The sequence below is a fragment of the Haemaphysalis longicornis genome, unplaced genomic scaffold (genome assembly GCF_048455015.1).
Source record: "Haemaphysalis longicornis isolate Haplotype H1 unplaced genomic scaffold, Haemaphysalis longicornis Haplotype H1 scaffold_12, whole genome shotgun sequence".
NCBI classification, from domain to species: domain Eukaryota; kingdom Metazoa; phylum Arthropoda; class Arachnida; order Ixodida; family Ixodidae; genus Haemaphysalis; species Haemaphysalis longicornis.
In genome coordinates this window covers 55704350-55725097 of record NW_027526225.1, presented here as the reverse complement: position 1 = coordinate 55725097, position 20748 = coordinate 55704350, and the positions used below count along the sequence as shown (strand labels likewise).

At 47.1% G+C, this 20748-nt stretch overlaps 1 protein-coding gene across 1 annotated transcript; it reads left to right on the top strand.

The window, feature by feature from the left end:
- The first annotated feature begins 4537 nt into the window (after positions 1 to 4537).
- On the top strand, positions 4538 to 14936 carry LOC144162676 (uncharacterized). Its single transcript, XM_077693309.1, has 4 exons — positions 4538 to 4700; positions 5132 to 5536; positions 6533 to 6899; positions 7720 to 14936. Exons 1-4 carry the CDS (start codon positions 4696 to 4698, stop codon positions 8452 to 8454), a joined length of 1512 nt encoding a protein of 503 aa, XP_077549435.1. The 5' UTR covers positions 4538 to 4695; the 3' UTR covers positions 8455 to 14936.
- The last annotated feature ends 5812 nt before the right edge of the window (positions 14937 to 20748 follow it).

Below are 20748 nucleotides of genomic sequence, written 5' to 3'. Positions count from 1 at the left end.
ACTACGTAAACTTATCGGCCGCTTCTAAGGTTGGGAATGGGCTACATTGGCATGAGCGCTTTTTGCAGCGCTCGGCACCTGGCTCCACGAGATCTGAGTAGGAATAAAGCTATTAACATTAATATTCATTTCTACCAGTTTAAATTATCTTCACTGGTTTTAATGACTTGGTTTCCATGCCAGCCTTAATGCAAGGATACCTCGATATGTGTGCTTTGAAGAGAAAGGCACTTGCGTACGAGATCGATTACCGTGCGGCCGTAAAAACGTCGCGGCAGTTTTTGCTTTTTTTCTGTTACAGTGATCTTTTCCCCTTGGGATTTGGTGAGCGACAGCATGGGAGCCTAAGAGCTTGAGCAGAACTCCCACATTTGTAGTGGTCATTTTATCAACAACCAAAGCTATACAACCACCCAACAGCCCAAGCTACGAACCATCCCCCCTCCCCTCCTCATTTTACCACTTGCGTGGAATAAAAGCTGGCACCGATAGTTAAAAAAATGCGGCAGGGTGCTAACGTCAGCCTGTATTTTTAATGCTTAAGTATTCTTTTCCCAGTACCTAAAAAAATCGTGTAATGCCTTGTGAAGAAACCGAAAACGCGCAACTAGTTGCCTCAAATAGAGGTGCATCAGCCTGAGGCCTCCAGCACAGGCGCATTTTTGACACGCTGGAAGCAGTTAAGATTTGGAGAGGGGTGCATGGTAGTGCAGAATTAAACAAAAATCATCCAGCCCTCCATCTGACGACGACGATGGTTGAACGCGAAGCATTCGTCATGTGAAGTACAATGAAGAAGAGTCAAAAGTCAACAATGCTGCGCTCAAAAGACCGAACTGCATGCTGGTCAGATTCAAAGATCAAATAGTCAAAGTTTAAATCTAGAAGACAACCAAGGAAACCCACACGACAAAGCTTGGCTATAAACCATCATCGTCATTAGATGGAGGAATGCATGATTTTTCAAGCGTAGGTGGCAGCGTGAAAAACTCTACAGCAGTGTTCAGTTGTGAAACTGAGGGCAGGTTTTTGGCACCCTCGCATCTCTCGTCCTTCAGCCATGCAGGAATTGTTTTTTGAAAAACCATTAACCAACTAGTCAGCAACCACTGCAAGTCTTGAAAAGCAATGCTTTTCCACGACAAGCAATAACGTTCTACTCTCATGCGGTATTTCTTCTGTAAATGATTCCCAATGGCTGTAGTAAAAGTATATCTGTAAAATTAACCACATTTCTACTGTAGTTAATGAGGTTACAGAGCATCGTCCATCAATTTTTGTTTTGGGGTACATCTTAGAAAGCACCCCCCCCCCCCCCCCCCTCCAACAACTTTGTATTTCGCTTGTGCACGACGCCGTTTCGTCATCAACTGCCAAAGGCCAGCGCCAGAGCATTCCTGAATTGGCAGCACACATGGGCTTTGTAAGAGCATTTAGCTGCAATACACCGAACTGCATGCAGGCATGAGAAATTTGCATGAAGGAACGGACTTGCACTTCCAGCTTGACTTCCAGCTTGGCGCATTGAGCGTTGTATGCCATTTGTAATTACTGAGTATGGGCGTAAATCATACACATGGCATGACTCGTAAAGGTAGCCTCTACTTTTGAGATTTACCGATCTGAAAAAAGTCTTTGTGGTTATCTAAGCTTTGCAAGCCGCACCGCAGCAGAATGACAGAAAGCCATGCAGGCCTATGCTGCGCTTACCACCACCGCCATTCCACTTACGAGCAGTTCGCCACAGGCGGCGCTGTTTACTTTGTGCCATAGAGTGGCTGCCCGGTCCCTATATCTGTGGTTGACTTTGCCAACATCGGCAGAGTCATGACCCTCTAACCTATTTTCTCCAATCAAAATTTTAACACAAACTTCGATAAAGTAAGCGTTTGGCTTCATGGTACCTTTACGCGTGAGTTTCATGCTAATATATTCGTTTTTCTCCAAAATGTCCACAGAGCAAACTATTACAAGAAAAAATTTCTAAACTTTTCAGACCCTAAGAAAAACGTTAACAGGAAAAGCATCGATAGTCAAAACTTGATTGCTTTGACTTTTATGCGTTATTGGGCACATTGACTCGTATTTACCTGCCCAAATGTGCGAAAACAGTTCTGAGATCTTCCTGGGCCGCTCAAAACTGATCCCGGCATAAAACTTCTACGGGCAAATGACATAGGGAGATGCTTTAGAGCAGTTACTGGTACAGTATAGCCCACTTATAGCGAACCCGGTTTTAACGAATTCCCGCTATGGGCCTCGTGCGCTTGTATGGTGGCGCCACTGATGTGCTGTGTTCAGCGCCATCGTGCGGGCAACGGAGCCTAATTTCTGAAGTCCGTGAGCGAACGACGTCCGGAGGATAGTATTCCGCGCAGTACGATTATTAAAAGAGAAAGAAGAAATGACAGCTATTCTGTTGCCTTGCGATACGAACAGCCAAACGGTACTTTATTCAATAGAATATGGTTCGCAAAGGCGACAGGAAAGCGATGCATCACACAAAAAACAGTTTTAAACAATCGCGGGGTTGTCTCCGCGCGGCGCGCGGTCACGCTGTCATTTCGCAACGGCTTCCACTGAACACCAGCAGCGTCGCCCAAATAAAAGATAAAAATAAAAAGACGGAAGCCCGCGATGTTACCAAGAGAACGAGAGGCGTGCAGGAGTGTGCGTCTGTGTGTGCATCGCCTCCCGGTAGCGATAATGTATGTGTGAGGGAGGGTGTGAGCGCTCCACAAGTGGAAAATTTTTTGTGGGGCCGCCGGCCCCCGAAGAGCATGAAATAACGGCATAACGTCCCAACCGTCCCAACGACGCCAGCCACGCCTTGGTTGCTGTGGTCGCTTTGGTGGATTTGATTTATTGAGCCTTAGATTAGAACAGCTGGCATAACCAAGCAGTTGGCGGACAGCTTATTGTGAGAAGAAGACCGACTACGAGACTTCATGGTGCTTGCAGAAGCGAATTTCTCTTGTGTGTACACTCCACTGTGCCTTGTACATGTCAGGAAGTGATTTGATGTGTGTGTGCGAAATCGCGGCGAAAGGTTTGTGTGTATATTGCGACACCAAGGATAAGCGGCTTCAAGAGCCCGAAGATTCAGGTTTGTAGAGGCAGGTATTTGAAAATGCAATGCTTGAGTAAACTCTACCTCAAACTGCTGAAACTACGATGAGTTCGTTGCTTGCGCTCATAAAAATATCGCAATGCTTTTTGAAGTGCTTTCATAGGTTTATAAATGCGTACTTAAGATGCGAATAATTTTGGACGTAGATGCGCGAGACGATCAGGCTTTCATGAAAGCCTCTGAACGTTTATTTACCTTGTTTATCGCTCGACATCGACACGGAAACAGATCGCTCGACATAGACACGGAAACAGATATGGTAGATCGCACAACAGGAGCTTTGATTGTGCACGAATGCTTCCTCCCGCATTCGGAGTGCCCTTGATAAAATAAAACCATTTTGAATAATGGAGATTGTTTCAAAGCTGACAGAGTTGTACGTGATGTTTGTGTGACTACGCTGGCATGACTACATGCCAGCGTGAATAGTTGTGCTGGTGCAAGTTATCTTTGTCAGCGAAAATATTTTGCGCAATAAGCCCCACTTGAACTCGTTTTTCAAGCGCAAACTACAAGTTGTACATGTTTGAGATATTTGAGAGTCCTTTCAATAAAAGTGTAGATGCGAGTCTCCGAATTGTGGCTGGTGTGTGTCCATCTGTTTACGGCTGTGTCGCAGTGTAGCGTGAATATTTACGTTTCAGTTTTCATTTTAAAGCTTCATATTTTGCTGGTATGACTACGTACAATTCAAGCATGCATATCCGTTGGATGTTCCATGTATTTTCTGATGCGTGCACAGATTATACTGACACCAAAGGCTATTTGAGGCGCTACAGAAATAAGCACTCATTCCGTTTAGTTGGATACGCGGAATTTTTTTTTTTTTTTTTTTTGCAGCGGTCTTGCTCCAAGTAGCGTGCACATACGCAAATGCATTTATGGATCTGTTCTTTTTATTTCTTTTCGGGTACTATGTGCTTCGTGAACGTCGGCGTCGCAGGCCGCTGATCCGTGTACTGTCGTCTGCTTTTATTGGAGAAGGGGCGCTTTCTAAATTATTTCGGCTTGTATTCCCGCACAACTCGTCAGCGTAATATTTCTATTATTATAACAATTGTGAATTTAAAAAAAACGTGGTAATTGTTGTATACTTGTTTTACGGTTGTTGTTTAAATTAAGCCGCGTAGCGAACTGCTGTATATGTTTATTTTATTCTTCAGAAAAAATTCCGCCGCTGCTCCCAGGTGGCGCCACATGTTTATTTGAAACTGCAGTGCACGAGGCCCATAAAGAAGAAATCTTCGTTTCCCGTTACCATTTGTGCACATATATTTTATGTGCAGATATGGCGAAAACAAATATAACGATCTTATTTCTGTTTCCAGATGTGTTAGTTCAAAATGACAAATAAAAGGGATCTACAGTTAATTTCTAAAATTCCGGCGACCGTAGGCGCCCTACCAGCCGTGCTCAAGCAACAATGGCCGCCGTCATGGCCGCGCCCAGTTCTGATTTCTTGGACACCTTTGTTGCGGCCTTGTGCCACACTGTGCCAGACGTGATGTGAATACTGACAAGTTGCGGCCGCCCGTAACTAGGAAGCGGCAGCCGATGGCACCGAGATGAGGTATGTGTCAAATACGCGAGTCCGGTAGACAGAGTCCAGTGTGGTTAGGAGAAAAACTAGCTCGAATATCTACGAAACAAGTCTTCCTATGCTAGACAGCGCGTTGACAAACCTCACAGTTGGACCAGACCGCGCGACGTTTTTCCGAGAAAGTGTCCCCGCGGAAATGAGGCATGCGCTCGAGACGCGCGAGATTTAGCGAGCGGGCCGTCCCATAGCAACAGCTGGTTGGATCGCATGAGCGCGTGAACTGAAACACAATCTAGAAGATGTTTTCGCAAGAATAAATAAGATCGGTGCAGAAATAATAGGAAACTGCTGTGTGCATGGCTATATCGCGATTTTATCCATTGTTCGGATTCGTTTTGCGGTGTTGGTTGGCGGAGAGCTGCGCCAACACTGCGCCAACCACGATTTGGGAACTTTTGCAGTGTCGGTTGGCGGAGGGCTGCGCCAACGCTGCGCACACTCACGCTTCTGCTACTCCTAGTAGGCAGCGGAGTGGTGCTGCTGATCTACCTTCCGGGCTCACTGGACGAACGCCTCGTTCGGTCGCCGCCGCGCCGACGGATCCCAGTGCTGCTGGCGTACGAAGGAGAAGCCGAGGCGCACACATTCTTCTGCGACACCCACACGACCCAGTGTCCGCGCATCGACTTCACGCCGGCCACCGGCTGGCAGGGGGGTATCCCCGGCGCCCCCGACCTGCACCTGCTGTCCGCCCACTACGACACCCGGGTCTGGGTGCACGGTGGGAAGAACCGGCACCATGTGCGGCTGCTGGGAGTCATCAAGTCGGCGGACGCCGACTCGATCCGTTTCTTCTGTCAGCTGTGGTGAGCGTCGTCACGTGTATGTGATGTGGGAGACAAGAGAGGGTTAATCGAGTGTTTTTGGTGTGGCGCCAATTTTACCCCCACCTGTCGGCTCCTAGAACAAGTTCAATCATCTGTTGGCCCTCGCCAACGTAGCGGCTTGTTTGTTTGTCTATATTGTCCTTCTTACCCGTCGTCACGGGAAAAAAAAAAGCTTCCCATGTCGTGCATCTAGGCCAGTGACGTTAGAAATTCATCCTTTTCTGTTAGAGGACAATAATGGTTATTTTTACCCTGTTTTCACCACAAAAAGGCCTATTTAGCATTTGGCCAATCCCTGCAAGCATGTATGTTGTTGCAGGGGATTGGCCAAATGCTATGACTCAGTCTTTTGGTTACGAACACCAACACCGAGTTCTTGTCAAACTTTACTATCCCCTCTTAAAGAAGGTTGAGAGTAGCGCGAAACCTTTGTCCAGTCCAAGGAAAGTGCGTCCAATCTATCACCAAACCTTCAAAGACCCAAATCGCAATCAAAGAACGAACCCGACGGATGGTTTTTCGCACACTAACTAAACTCATCTACAGTGATCTAAATGTATACCGATACTGTTGTACTCATTCTTCAGGTGATCTGTCTTATCTGTAACCATTTCGTTTTTGCAGTTTTCAAGTAACTGTTTTCACACAATGGAAGTACAGTTCCACACACGCGCCGTGTGTTCAGAGATCTTATCAGAGCTTTTCGGTTGACCAACCGGTCTATGGGGAAATGCACTGGTCTTTTTACAGGACCCCAGCGGCCTCACTAAGAAAGCTTTTGCTTTAAAATGGTAGTACAGCTTATCCGGATAAAAACAACTTTGTGAATGCTGGTTTGGCGTTCAACATGGTGACAATGGCAACAGTTCCGCGTATGCATGTTCCCAGGTTTCATTATGAAATGGACGTTTATCGCTGTAAAAGGAAGGTGGAGTGGGGGGAGGATTCATTGTGTTTCTGTCGTAACACGTGCAGGTACTCCGAGCTGCCGCGTCCTATTGTGGTGGAGTCCGATCGCACTGAGATATGGCTGCCAGCGTGGGATGGGGGAGCGCCCCCAGGTCGCTACTACCGCCCTTTCGTCTTCTCCTGTCCCGTCCCATTCAACGTCTCTAGTCCCCTCGATGGTGGCCCCGCCAACGTTTCGCTAGTCGCTGAACCGTGCGCCTGCCCCTCCAATTCGTTGACCCTGCCCAGGATTCCCGAGAGGGACCCTAAGCATGGCATCGCCGTGTGCGTCAAAGGATTGGACTTTCCGGAGGACATCTCAGCCCGCCTGGTGGAGTGGCTCGAATTGCAGTTCCTCCTTGGTGCCGACAAGGTCTTCTTCTACGTCTTCCAGGTAATTTCACGGAGCCCTACTCTAAAGTTGCAAAGGATGCGAGAAAAAAGCACGTGCTGCTCTGTCCTTTGGAGGAGTTGCAAAGCACTGCCCAACGTAGTCATGTTCAACACCAAGAACTTAAGCACACTCATAAGACAGTGCTACAGGGGTAGTCATATAATGCATTTCATTTATTCATCCTTAAGGGCCCGGAGGCATTACATAAGGGGGGGCGTACATCAAGGTTGCAACGGCTTCAGAAAAAGGTACTAACAAGGATCAACAAAAAAAGGAAATAAAAAAGACGGGAATGAACACTCAAGTGACGGCGTACATCAAGGTTTCAACAACTTCATAAAGAAGTAACAATGATCACAAGTTTTATCAAGGAACAACAAAAAAAAAAGGAAGGGAATTAACACTAAAGGGACAGAGCGTACCTCACACATGAAGCATTGCAGTGCTGTATTCTTTGGTACAGATCGATGCAAGTGCAATTATTTTGCAGCCTAATGTCTATCACCCGAGTGGCATATCTGGGATAACGCCGAAAACTGAGCTAACCTTTCTTTTCTTCTTCTTCTTTTTTTTTTTTTTTTTTTTACCTCAGAAGGTTTCAGTGTGTAGACTCGCATCTCCATTGTTGCTAGAAATTCTGACCCAACTAATTTCAAGTTGGCTGTCTGCGACCACTTGCTGTCATTTTCTGTAGTGATGTGCTGTTACTACATTTGTGGTTTGTTCTCACCAAGATGCCACACCTTTTTAACACCAGCCTCTCTAAGAGTAAAAAATAAGTAAAGCGAAACAAACAGTGAATGCTGTCCGCCCCAACCAGGTCCACCCAAAAGTCGACCTGGTGCTGCGCTACTACCGTCGCTTCCGTCGCGTCCAGTTCCAGAGGATCCAGCTTCCGGGCACCGAGGAACCCAACACCCCCGCCAAGCGGAGGCAGTACCTTTCCAAAAACACCTGGCAGAAGAGGCGGCACGAACTCCTCCCGTACAACGACTGCTACTACCGGCACATCCCAACCCACCAGTACGTTCTCCTCGTCGACATCGACGAAGTCATTCTTCCACGCCGTCACGCGACGTGGAAGGAGATGCTCGACAGCCTCGTTTCCGCATCGCCCAACTTGCTCGCAACATACGCCTCCCTGGCGGTGCCCAATGTCTACTTCTTCGATCACTTCGAGCGTGAGCGGAGCTGGTCGTGGTTCCTGAGCCGTGTCACGCGCTCGGCTAACTTCACCAGACCGGGCTTCGCGGTGAAGAGCTTCTTTACCACAAACTCTTCCCTGGCCGTCTTCAACCACTACACCCTCATACCGCTGTACGGTAAGCTCCAGCGGACGGTGTTGCTGAGCAAGGAGGACGTCCAGCTGAACCACTACCGCGCAAAGTGTCCCGCTGAGATGGAGCCCCTCTGCCACGACGACTACTTCCGCTTCACCCAGAGGGACAAAGCACTATGGAGGTTCGAGGGGAAGTTCCGCAGTAAAGTCGAGGAGACAAAAGAAGGCCTGAGAACTAAGTTCCTTGTTCATGTGGGAAAGGAGGGAGCGAGTTGACAACGGGGCGGTGTTACGAGTCTAAGTCGGTAGTAGCGTGTGGGCAGCAGGTGTAAAAGATAACTGTGGAAAGGCTATTCTAGGGCGCCTCTGTGCTCTTTAGGCAGCGTCCAACCGTCCCCAAAGGCCAACTGCACTCAAAATTTCGATTGCTTGAAAACCTTATTTTCTTGGTCTGCTTAAAAAGACAGCAAGATACGATATATCACAGCTGAAATACACATTTATGCGTGCTGCAATTGAACATCAGGCGATTTTGAAAGCAAAATTGAGGGGAGTGTGGCCGTTACGGCTAGGCTGCAGTGACATTGCAGCTGGCAGGAGCAAACCTGCATGCGACCGCTTTGCTCTTGCAGCAGCTTTAGGAGAAGCACGCGCAGTAAAGCAAGCACCTTGCCAGCCGCAATGTCACTTCCACGTCATGGCTGTTTGCACAATCTGCTGGCAGGTGCAGTATCATCTGTGATCTGGCTATTTTAAACGTTTCCAACCGATTAACAAGTCATTTCCCTGCTGGTTTGGCCAGTTTTATTCTCTCCTGGCCCCATTTTGCAGCCACCACTTGTGCCGATGCCCCGCAGTGCTGGTTAACGCACTCCTGTAACTAGCGTTTTAACGCTGGACCTTTGGGAGCGATGAGATTGTTGAGGACTCAGTCTCAGTAAGCACGGGACGCTAAGTCTGGCAGAATGCACTGAAATATGCCTTGGGGCATTGAACCCTGCTTATGTGCTTTGAATGCGAAAGCGTTACGGCAATGGGAATTCAAGAGTTGGCCTTGAGCCTCTGACGGCAGCGATCACCGTCACTGGCCAATCTCCCTGTGTGGGTATGGGGATGTCGCAGCCGAATGAGATGGGCTGAATCAGTGGTGAGCTTTTGACGGCTGCTGTCATTGGCACTGGCCAATCCCCCCGAGTGGGTATGTGAGACTGTTGTTAGGCCTATCTTGGGCTGGGTTCACTTATCTCTCTCTCTTTAATAATGAGCCTAACAACATGTTAAGCAACATCAAACTCATTCTACAGGGTGTTAAATCGATACATTTGTTTGACCTGAGGAACAACGATGGTACTTGCCTGTTTATTCTGAAAATAAATAAAAATGATTTTCATTATGATATCATTCACAGCAGACAAAAAGGCTGCCTTTTCATGTGCTGTGAATGATCTCATGACGCCATTGGTCTCCTCGATTTGGCTACACTTTCTGCACCAGTTGAGGCGGTGCAGCACTCTCGCACTCGATTTGCCAGTGCAGCTAGCGCCACCTACACTCGGCCCTCGATTTGGCGCGGTGCTGTGCGAGTTCTCGTCTCGTGCAAGGTGCAGCGTTGTTTGGCGCATTTTGTGGTGCGCATCGTAGCAGACGGCTCCAGCATGATACTAGTGTCAGTAAACGGAGTAGAAACGACAGCGTTTCCCGTTTTACACGAGAGTGGTCGTCACGTGCAACAAGGTAGTGAACTTGTGTACGAAACACAAGGTGAGTGCAAAGTGACGCCATTTCGAAAAAAAAAAAAAAAAAACGTGAGCGCGCAAACACGGACCGCAGCAGACGGCGTTTGTGCAACCTTTTCTTTCCTCCATGTTTGTGCACTTTTGCCCTCGATTCGGTCGCTGCACGGAAAGCGCTAGTGTACGGCTGCACTCGCACTGAAAGAACTGGTGCTGCACTTGCACGACACTTTTGTGAACTAGTGCAGAAAGTGTAGCCAAATCGAGGAGACCTCATGTCACAAGCACAGACATGCACGCACAGAATGCGAAAAGTGAAACGCGAATAAAGCAACAAATGTGAGCAATTGTGGCCGTCATAAACTATTGACAAAAGAGGCTTTCTGATCGTCTGCCGCCTCATTTGGCTTCTTCCCATCGTGGATCGCCACTGCACATCTTGTTTTGCATGTCCCAGATAGCGCCGCTGTTCCAACAGCCTTCACGTCCAAATTGGCAGCCATTTTTCCATAGGCGGGAATCGTTTTTATTTTCAGAATAAACAAAAGTACTGTCGTTTTGTTCTCGTTGTCAAACAAAATAGACCACAAAATGCGACCATTGTGTGAAGTTTGAGCTCGAACTGAGCAGCGACTCGCTGAGGAAAAATATTTAAAGTGCTCCATTTATCGATGTCACAAACTGCACATCAAGCTGTGTCTTCCAGTGGACAAGGCTATGCCTCAAGGTGCAATGTTAGGCCTAATGCTGTGCCGTCACATACGTACTGCAACAACGTGTATGCATCTCTTTCTTTGCTTTCTCTTTGTCTTCAATGGTTACCAGTCGGAAGTCCAGGCTTGACACGCTGCCTTCAATCCTTCAATACAGGACACAAAGGGACAGTAGTAGTAGTAGTAGAAGTTGTTGTAGTAACTTTATTTTGCTCAAAAGCTGTGGTGACTGTACCACTGAGTTGTTTAGACGATGCGCCTACAAAACCATTCAAAACACAAAACGAGACGCTACAAATCTGTTTTATGGTAGCTTCATGAAACTAGCCTGACCATGGAGGAAAGAGTACTCAGGAGATGCCCTGACACCAATTGTTGTGAAGCCCCCCCGACATGTCAGGATGTCTGCAGAGCCCACTGCCCTTTCCAATGCTCCTCTGCTACTTCTATGCCAGGAACAGTTGATAAGGCGCGCTGGGGGGCATGCGAATGCCTCCCAGCTGCTGATGCCACGAAATATGTTGGAAATTGCCTCCACTTGCCTTCTCTACCGCTAACTTTGTTCACACCTGTAGTTCTGTCGGAGTGCCGTGAAAAGTGTGGCATTTCGCCAGATTTAGCCGCCTTAGCTGTGAAGAATTGGGCAACAATGTCTGTTAACTTGCTTAAAAATGACAGAACTTCCTTCACACTTTCTGCTATACAGTAAGGATGCTGGGGGGGACCTCTCCTGAGTATTCTTTCCTCTATCACACATGACACACATGCAATGTGTGTCATGCGTGATGGAGGAAAGAGTCGCCCGGAGGGTCCGTAATGATTTCACATTCCAAGCATGCATGCACACAAAAGTGTATTTTGAAAAGCCAAATTTGACTTTGGTAGCCATAGAGCTGTGGTTAAGCCTGTAACTAGGTTCACTTCCTGTTCCTGCCACGCTTTTTTTCTTTGGTTGAAGGCACATGGAATTTGAGCCATCTGCTGCTCGCAAAACAATTTTTTATTTCCCTCTTGGTGCATATAATGTTGTCACATTAATAGCAAATGTGCGCCAGCAATGACGATTCTGTACACTTGAAAGTGTCCAAAGTATCGCAAACAGCCATGTTACATCTAACGTCAGGGGGCTGTTTCGTGAGGGCTTCACACAAAATGCTTGTAATTGTAGAGCAGTTTTTTTTTTGCTTATTGTTGACCGTTCGAAGCATATGGAGCTTTGACCGATGGCCGTAAGGAAAGTACAGTAGTGGCTGGTGTCCTTCGTGAGTGTGTGTTGTTATGGTCGGGTAGTTGAATGTGGTGTGTGCTGCACTAACTGCAAGTTGTCTAAGAATGAAAATCGTCACATTGTGTAATGGCGATGGTGACAGGTGTTGGGGCTGCGTGATAGTGGAGCTGATAACACCAGTTCGTCACTAGAGGACTGACCCTGTCACCAATCTATAAGCAGAGAAGCGGCCCATGTAGGCACTTAGGTTATCTGCTATTCCCTGTAGGAAAAGTCATGATCATGTAAGTTCAGTTTAGGAGTAGAAGTTAATGCCATTCTTTGGCAATTTCGGTGTAATTATGAGATGCAGTAGCGCCGCTGTTGTGCAACTTAAATATTTATTTCAACATACGTCACAAACACTTCTCAACAAGACAAATGCTTGCATCCAGATACTGTTGAGATTCACTTTGCAGTCACGGGCAGTGAAATTGTTTTCCAATTTTTTTAATGCCCCATTTCACAAGTACTAAAAAGATCAGAATTCATGGGGGTTTTGCGTGCTGAAGTTACACCTGGCCTATGGGGCACGCTGTAGTCAAGGGCTTCAAGTTAATCTAGACCACCTGGGGATCTGTAATATGCGCTCAAATCTCAATAGTCAAAATTTCCTTATGATTTTTTTTTTTTTTTTTTTTTTTTTTGCAGCACCACAAAAATATATTCCTGGTTTTTCACTTTACCTCCAGAGCATTCACGTGGTCAAAGCTTACTCCACTTGCAACTTCTCCAGTTTGGTATACCTAAAGATCACACATTTCTCTGTTTTACAGTGCTTTAAAGAACATCTGCAAGGTTGTGTTTAAACTGAAAGAAAAGGAAAGAACCTTGGAAAAAGTTGTCTAATTTGCGTAGCATGTAATATATTCTGTATTTTTTGTATGCGCCTTCCAATGTTACTCAGCTTCTTCGGCGTAATACTACTGAGACCACAAACAGGCCATGGTTAGCAAACCGCAAGAAAAGTGCGTCCATACTGTGACCTGTAAAAAGCCTCCTTTGTGGCTGTTAGAACAACCTGTGGTCACAGTGGAGCAAGCATAATAGGGAACAAACCCGTACTCCATTCTGTCACAAGACAAACATTTTTAATAATGTTCAAAATTTTGGGGGGGGGGGTTAACGAACCGAATCTACAATTGGGCACCGAGCCGCTCAGTAGTAGTGGTGGGCTATGGAATAATTTGGCTACGGAATAGTGCAATGCTTTAGCCACTGCAGTGGGTATTTTTGAAAGATGGCTTTTGCAAACGAGTCAAGAGGAAGCTTTGGTCACTTACACATAGGAACAAGTAACAAAGAATCAAAATGGTGCACGAAATTTTAAAGCAGCTCATAAAAGTGCTGAAAGAAATTGCAGGCTCCTTTGCAGAGAATGCATCGACACAGCAAAATATATTTGTAGTAACCTCCGCCTTTCCCCGTTCTGACAGAAGGTGAAGAAAGTACGTTTCTTTGTAGCAGCCGAAAAAGGGACCATTTGTTTAGCGTGCGTACAGCTGAAACCCACTATGCGACTTGCGATGCTTGTTGCAACAGCCAGCACCCTTCGTGCTTTTTTATGAATTGGAAAAGAATTTGTACTTGATGGAAGTGCAGACGGAAAACCGTACTAGATTCTGTCGGTGGTAGCTTTGGTGCCACATTGGAGACCTGTAGCAGCGTCGCGTGACCATTTCACTGCTCTAGTGAAAGGGTAGTACGCTGTGTGCCAATGACCGTTGCATCCATCACACTACCCCGCCACGTGGGAGCCAATGCAATAGTCTCATGCCGCCTATAGGACAGAGGGGACTCTCAATTGTCTTTGTGTGCCTCGCAGAATAGGGCATCTGAAGCCAGATCTTGAGCTCACAATATTTGGGCTTCCTCATTACCATGCAACGAAATTCACGTCTCAAACACTGTTTCACTTGTACCACCCGCACGCAAACATTTTACATAATCACAAATCAAACAACGAGTTCGAAGCCACATTTCACTTTGATCTCAGAGCCTTGAGATTGTTCGCGTAGCAATGAGAACAAAGCGCAAAATTTTTTTACAAGCTTGAAGATTTCATATGACATAGAACAGTCTTCTGGTGCGCATGTAAGCATTCCTAAATCCTTCCGTTGGGGCAGCTCAAGTAAAACGAAGTGCTGTTTCGGTGTGCAAGGCACAATGTCATTACTGTTACATCAAGAACAAAGTCAAACTGTTGTGTGTGTGTGCGTGTGTCGGCTTATACAAGCAAGGAATAATGTAGGTAGGGTATCGTTTTGTTTCCTGTAAATGCGAGGAAACAACCAGTCAGCTATTGTCATGCGTTTTCACAGCGCGAGCTTTTTAGATTTTTTTTTGTACACATAAAGCGGAGCTATGACCCCGTCATGTGCCTTAATGAAGTCGAGTTGCACTGCATTGGCAGTGTTTCTGCACCGCGATGCGTCTTACCCATATACACCGAATACTGTTTTTATTACCATTTTTTTGTGGCATGCCTTTTCATGCTTCCATGTATCCCGTCATAAACGAATCTCGCATGTCTAGTTGTTGTTGTTTCGACGCTTTTTTGTGTGTGTCTACTGTACACATTGCCTTTTGGCATGTGTTCACCGCATGTGTGGAGCCTGTTGGTTTTTATTTTGCCACTGTTTTTGTATTCTCTTGCGCACTGTGCGTTTACATGTTCTGGTTTTTTTAGCTGACTTGCTAGGAGTTTTATGCAGTGCCAACTGAATAGAATACTGCAGCGCAATAGAAACTTCAGAACTAAAAGTGAACAGTTGTGTACTAAAGACTCGTTTGTAAAGTGCAGTGCAGGAGATTTGGTATCCGAGTCTACCTTTTTCGTGTCTATCGTCGCTTCAAATGGAAGTGCTCTACATGGTTATGCGTATACATTTTTTTCTCATGTTGTACTGATGAGTGCCACTATGAAGGTGGTCATTCACATTTCCCAGTTTTTTATGCGGCTTTGTTCACTTGGAAACAGATAGTCCTTTGCATGTTTGCAGCTATGTATAGCTGTGCAATAAATTGCAGGCCATACTTTTACAATTCTGTGCATCAGTCTCTATTGTTTTGAACCACCTTTGGTACAGCTCAGAGGTGGAAACGGAAAAATTGTGGTTGGCGTAGCCTATGTCACAGTCATGATCGTGTTTGAACAGGCACGCAGTATATTGAGATTATTTTTAAGTTGCGATGCAACATACTTCACAGTTAACTAGTGTAATGTAATGAAATTTGGCAGTGTTGTAGTACCTTGTAAACAAACACGGAGTGATTTTTTGGGAAAAATCTCATCACAACTTCAACTATATCTGTTTCACGCAAACCCTGAGCAGCCTCTCAAACAGCTGTCTGTTCAATATCAATCATTTTCAACTCCATTGTTCAGGTTAAAAATGATATGAAATTCCCCAGAGGCATTGAGTTGTCTCAGCAGTTGAATGCAGCATAAACCCAGTCTCACGATGCACATACTGAAACAAAAGTTACAGCTGTTTTTTCAGGATTGCACTCATCTTGGTTTTTTAACTAGGTGCCACACTGAAACTCGCCGTTTCTTTCCCCCAGGCATGTTTAAAATTCGGAACATTGGTTCACTTATTAGCTAAAACCCTTTAGACTGTGGTACGTTGGCACGCTTGCAGGTGCTGCGGCAGCCCACTTGCCGAATTTTGAGCACTCTTGTTACGAATTCATTTCAGAGGTCAAGTTGTCAGAGTGAGGATTTGCTGCTTGCTAGATAGCCACTGACATTTACAAAAAAGGTTAGCTTGCACTACATGCACTTTTAGTGCAACATGTGACTCAAAATTCCCGCCAACTATCACCACTAACCAGTCGGCATGTAGTGGGCTGATAGCAACTTTTCCGATGCGACTCATAGGGGCGTCCCATACGCCCCGCATGCAGGAGTATTTATACAAGATTAGAAAGGTACAGCTGTTGACGCTCCCCTTGTGGAAAAACCAAAACACAGCTCTTTATTCAACATACACAAATATGCCTACACACTCGCACACAAGGGATAAATATAGTGAGAAGGGAGCCAACTGACATGCAAGTATGGATTGGTTGGCACAGACAATCTGTGCCAACCAATTTTTATTTTTTGGTGGAAACTTGTGGATTTTGTTAGCCGCAGTCAGATGTCGAATATCTATGCCTGCGAGCATAGTCGCTGTGTGTATTCAACCCCCGCACAGCTGGCATTCGGGTCTTGACAGGAGGTTACGATCAGGAGTGGTGAGTAATGATCTGTAACTGCTGCAGACCTCGAAAGCATCATGCGGTAGCACATAGCAGCAGCAAAGAGTGACTAGCTAGGAAGCTGGACTCCATAGCCTAGTCATAGTTGGAGATTTTAATGCGCCACACACGGCTTGGGGATACCTCCATAATACGAGGAAAGGGCAGGACCTTTGGGATCAAGCACAAATACATCACCTTACACTTGAGAACGAACCGAACATCCCCACCAGGATAGGAAACAGCATACAACGCGACTCTACACCAGACCTTACATTCAAAGAAATCACAATGGACTGTAACAGACGTCAATCTCGGCAGTGACCACTTTATTGTTCAAACCGATTTTGAACTCAAGCACCCAATTAAAAGGCTACCTAGGCAAACACGGCTCCTAGACTGGGATGAATTCAGGAAACTACGCCTCGCCAAGCAGGAATCCCAAAACAGTGCAGACCTTATAGATCTACAAAGCTGGACCACTCAACTTATACAAGACACAGAATTGGTCACAAAAACATTAGACCCGGAAATCCCCGCTGACAATACAGATTCACATCTACTACACTTATGGGAGGCACAGAAAAGCATTCGTATGCGGTGGAGAGGCAGCAAACACAATCGTAAACTTAAACGCAAACTCGCTGAATTGGAAAAACAAATACAAGAACATGCAACGTACCCTGCACAAGCTCAATGGGACGAAATTTGCAACCAGATGCATGGAAACCTGAGTATGAAGCGCACCTGGTATTTACTGGAGCATCTAATAAATCCCAACCACTCCAAAGCGGAGCAGAATCACAGGCTTACTCACACAATTCAAAATTATCAAGACTCTGATGCAACACCCCTCAACGATATCATAGACACATACCTTCCCAAAGGCACCTATGATACACTTCCAACCTACGCCGGCCCAGACAACCCTGAACTAGATAAAGAGATTTCCGAGGCAGAGGTTAGGGCAGCTATCCTTAAACTTAGACCTAACTCTGCACCAGCTATAGACCAGATTACCAACAGGATGCTAAGGAATCTAGATGATAACTCTATTACAGCCATCACGGACTTCTTTAATCACCATTGGACTCAAGGCACTTTACCTCAATCCTGGAAACACGCGCAAAAATCACGTTTATCCCCAAACCAGGAAAACCACTCACACTTAAACATTTCCGACCGATCTCTCTCACCTCCTGCCTCGGAAAGCTCATGGAGCACATTATACACAACAGACTCGTCAAGCATTTACAGCACAAACAACTCCTTCCTCACAAAATGATTGGTTTCCAACCTAAACTATCCACACATGACATTCTTCTTCAACTGTCCCATGACATAATCACGCCACAGCATAAACATGACAAGGCCGCTATACTAGCATTAGATTTAACTAAAGCCTTTGATAATGTTCCACACACAGCGATACTCAAAGGCCTCAAAGGCTTGCACTCCATAGGCCCAGGACCACGCACATACAATTACATCCGAAGTTTTCTCACGAACAGGACAGATATTGTACAAATCGCCGATATCACTTCCACCACCCTGACTCTCCCTTCAAAAGGCACGCCACAAGGCGCCGTCCTTTCCCCTTTATTATTTAATCTCGCCATCTTAACCGTCCCCCAGCAACTCCAACAAATCCTTAATCTTAATTTTGTTTTGTACGCAGACGACATTACACTTTGGATCAACAAGGCAGCGACGCTGAAATAGAGAGCACTCTACAAAGAGGAGTAGAAATAGTGATTGAGGAGGCTGGTAGAGCGGGTCTCACCTGTTCGCCAGCCAAATCGCAGCTGCTCATACTCCCACCAAAAACGCAAAACTCATCCCGAATATCCACATAAACATGCGAGGCGACCCCATCCCGAAGGTTGAAATAATCAAAATCTTGGTCTTAACCATTCAACATAACAGATCAAATACTCACTTCATACGCCAGCTAGAACAACACGCCACGCAAACGATAGGTTTAATTCGACGAGTTACCAATAGACACAGAGGCCTCAGGGAAGCTGAACGCCTCCGTCTCCTTCAAACCTTTGTCCTTAGCAGGCTGACCTACTCCCTTCTCTATTTAAACCCATCTAAAACAGAGCTTAATAGAGTGAACATCATACTCAGAAAAGCTTATAAGCAGCGCTGCAACAGCCCCTCAGCACTTCCACTGCCAAATTCGAAGCTCTAGGTGTGCATAACACCGCGGAAGAGCTCATTGAGGCTCACCTCGTCAATCAAATCACCAGACTCTCAAAAACTACCACTGGCGCTCATATTCCCCAGACGTTACGAATATCCCCTTTAGACCCCCAGAAGACAAAACCACACTCCCTCACGACATCCATTCTAATTTAATTATCAGGCCTACACCCAGAAACATGCACCCACAATTCAACACCAAAAGGCGTTCGCAACGCGCACAAGCATTACATAAAAAATACCGCGACAAACATGACGTTCATTACGTCGACGCATGCCGAATATCGGTGGCATATGGTGCCTTCTCAATCGTCTCCCATTGACTTTCCAATCAGGTACAGCGGAACTTCCTGACCATCCGCACCACCAACCCAGCCACAGCGGAAGAGGCAGCATTAGCGCTAACGGAAAACCCGACCCCTTCCACAATCATCACCGATTCTAAAACGGCAGTTCAAAATTTCGCCTCCGACTATATTTCGCCCCAGACACTCAAAATTCTCCAACAAGCACCACCAACATCCCCCGTAGAAATCATCTGGGCTCCGGCGCATGCTGGCCTGGAGGGGAATGAAGTTGCCCACAGTATGGCTCGATAACTCACCGAGCCGGGCCCAGCTCGTTCCCCTACCATGGCGCAAGATCCGCTAGAGACCGGATGATCACCTACAATGAAATTACCACCCACTACCGCCTCTCTCGCCGCGTATACCCCCCCCCCCCCCCCCCCCGGCACACACACAACTCACCATCCAGCAAGAACATACATGGCGTCTTTTACAGACAAACACATTTCCCAATCCCACTAAATTACACCTAATTCAGCCAGCGCTATACCTTTCACCTGACTGTACTGCCTGCCAGTCCCTCGGCACACTTCAGCACCTTATGTGGGGATGCCCGAGAGATCCCTATCCAAAAATAACCTCATGTGAGCAGTGGGAGGAGGCGTTGCGCTGCCCAGACCAGGAGGCTCAAGCTTCACTGGTCGCCCGGGCGGCTGCGGTCGCCGCCAAAACGGCGGCCACCATCGTCAACTAACTCAGCTCCCAAATAAATGTGTTTCTTATGAAGAGGATCCTAACACCAGATACACAGACGCTGCTCGATATCCAGACCACACTGCTTTCGCAATAAGCGTCACGGACCCACGAGGCAGGGAATTGACGTCGGCAACAATACCGGCTCGTAACCCCCGAAACTGCAGAAGAAGCAGCCATCGCCTTGGCAATGACGACCTGCAGCGACCGAGCACTGATATTCACCGACTCCCAAGCGGCATGTCGGAACTTCCAGAAAGGACGCGTGTCCGCGACGGCTCTTAATATCTTAAAGACGCGCCCCCAACTTCCTGACACCTACGTCACCTGGATCCCGGGGCATGAAGGGATGGCGGGAAACGAAGCAGCGCACGCTGCAGCCCGAGAGCACTGCAGCCGGGCCTTCCAGCTGCCACCCAACATCCGTGCTGCAACGGGCGCAGCAGACGTACACATCACCTGCAGGGCCATACTTCAGCACTACCGACTTGAGCGGAGGAGATATATCCCCCACCACACCCCGACGTCACCAAGGAAGAGAGCGTAATCTTTCGTCGGCTCCAAACAAACACGTACACACACGGAATAATCATGAACCGCATCTACCCCACGCAATTTTCATATCTCTGCCCTTACTGCGACATACCCGACACTTTGGCACACATGATCCTTGAGTGCCCTTGCAATGACCGCCGTCCAGACCCACCTGTGGATAGCCGAACATCCTCAACAACCCTGACTGCCGCACCACAAGATATTGCAAGCGCCCACACCACAGGTGACCACGACATCGCTGAAAAGTGGGAGGCACTGCTCGTGTACGAGGATCCGGAGAACCAGAAGAATCTGGTGAACCGGGCGAAGACGGCAGCCACCGCCAAAGATTTCCTGGACTAAGGAGACCTACCACTAGGACCGGCAAGGATCAAGTCCTGGCTAGTCTTTTCAGCAAATAAATGTTTATTTCTCTTTCTCTCTTCTTCTTCTTTCATGGTCGGGTGGGCCAGCGGCGGCGGCGGCGGTCTCCGACTCCGGGGCATCTCTCGTGTTTGGTTGGCGGTAACTTTTCCCCGTCCTTCCTGCATTTGTCTGCTCGGCGATCCCATGCCCGCGTGCGGGCAGGAGTGCCGCGTACGTGCAAAAGACAAAAGCCGTGGGAAAAAAACCAACATATAGCAGCCTTCGCGACAACGGTCCGCAGAGCAGTTTCGAGCATACGAAATTGAAGAGTGCGCGGTGGCCCATACGGCGGCGGCGCAGCGGGGTCACGTGGTGCAGTGACGCCTGGGCCGTCTTCGATTTTACTTTTTATGTATAGTCTTCAAGTTTCTCCGGTGGCGCCGTCTCCTAACTTTTTTCTTCCT

Excerpts from the sequence above, each read along its gene's own strand:
- LOC144162676 (XM_077693309.1), top strand. Across the intron at positions 5,537-6,532 it reads CGTTTCTTCTGTCAGCTGTG|GTACTCCGAGCTGCCGCGTC; the intron begins GTGAGCGTCGTC and ends TAACACGTGCAG. Across the intron at positions 6,900-7,719 it reads TCTTCTTCTACGTCTTCCAG|GTCCACCCAAAAGTCGACCT; the intron begins GTAATTTCACGG and ends CGCCCCAACCAG.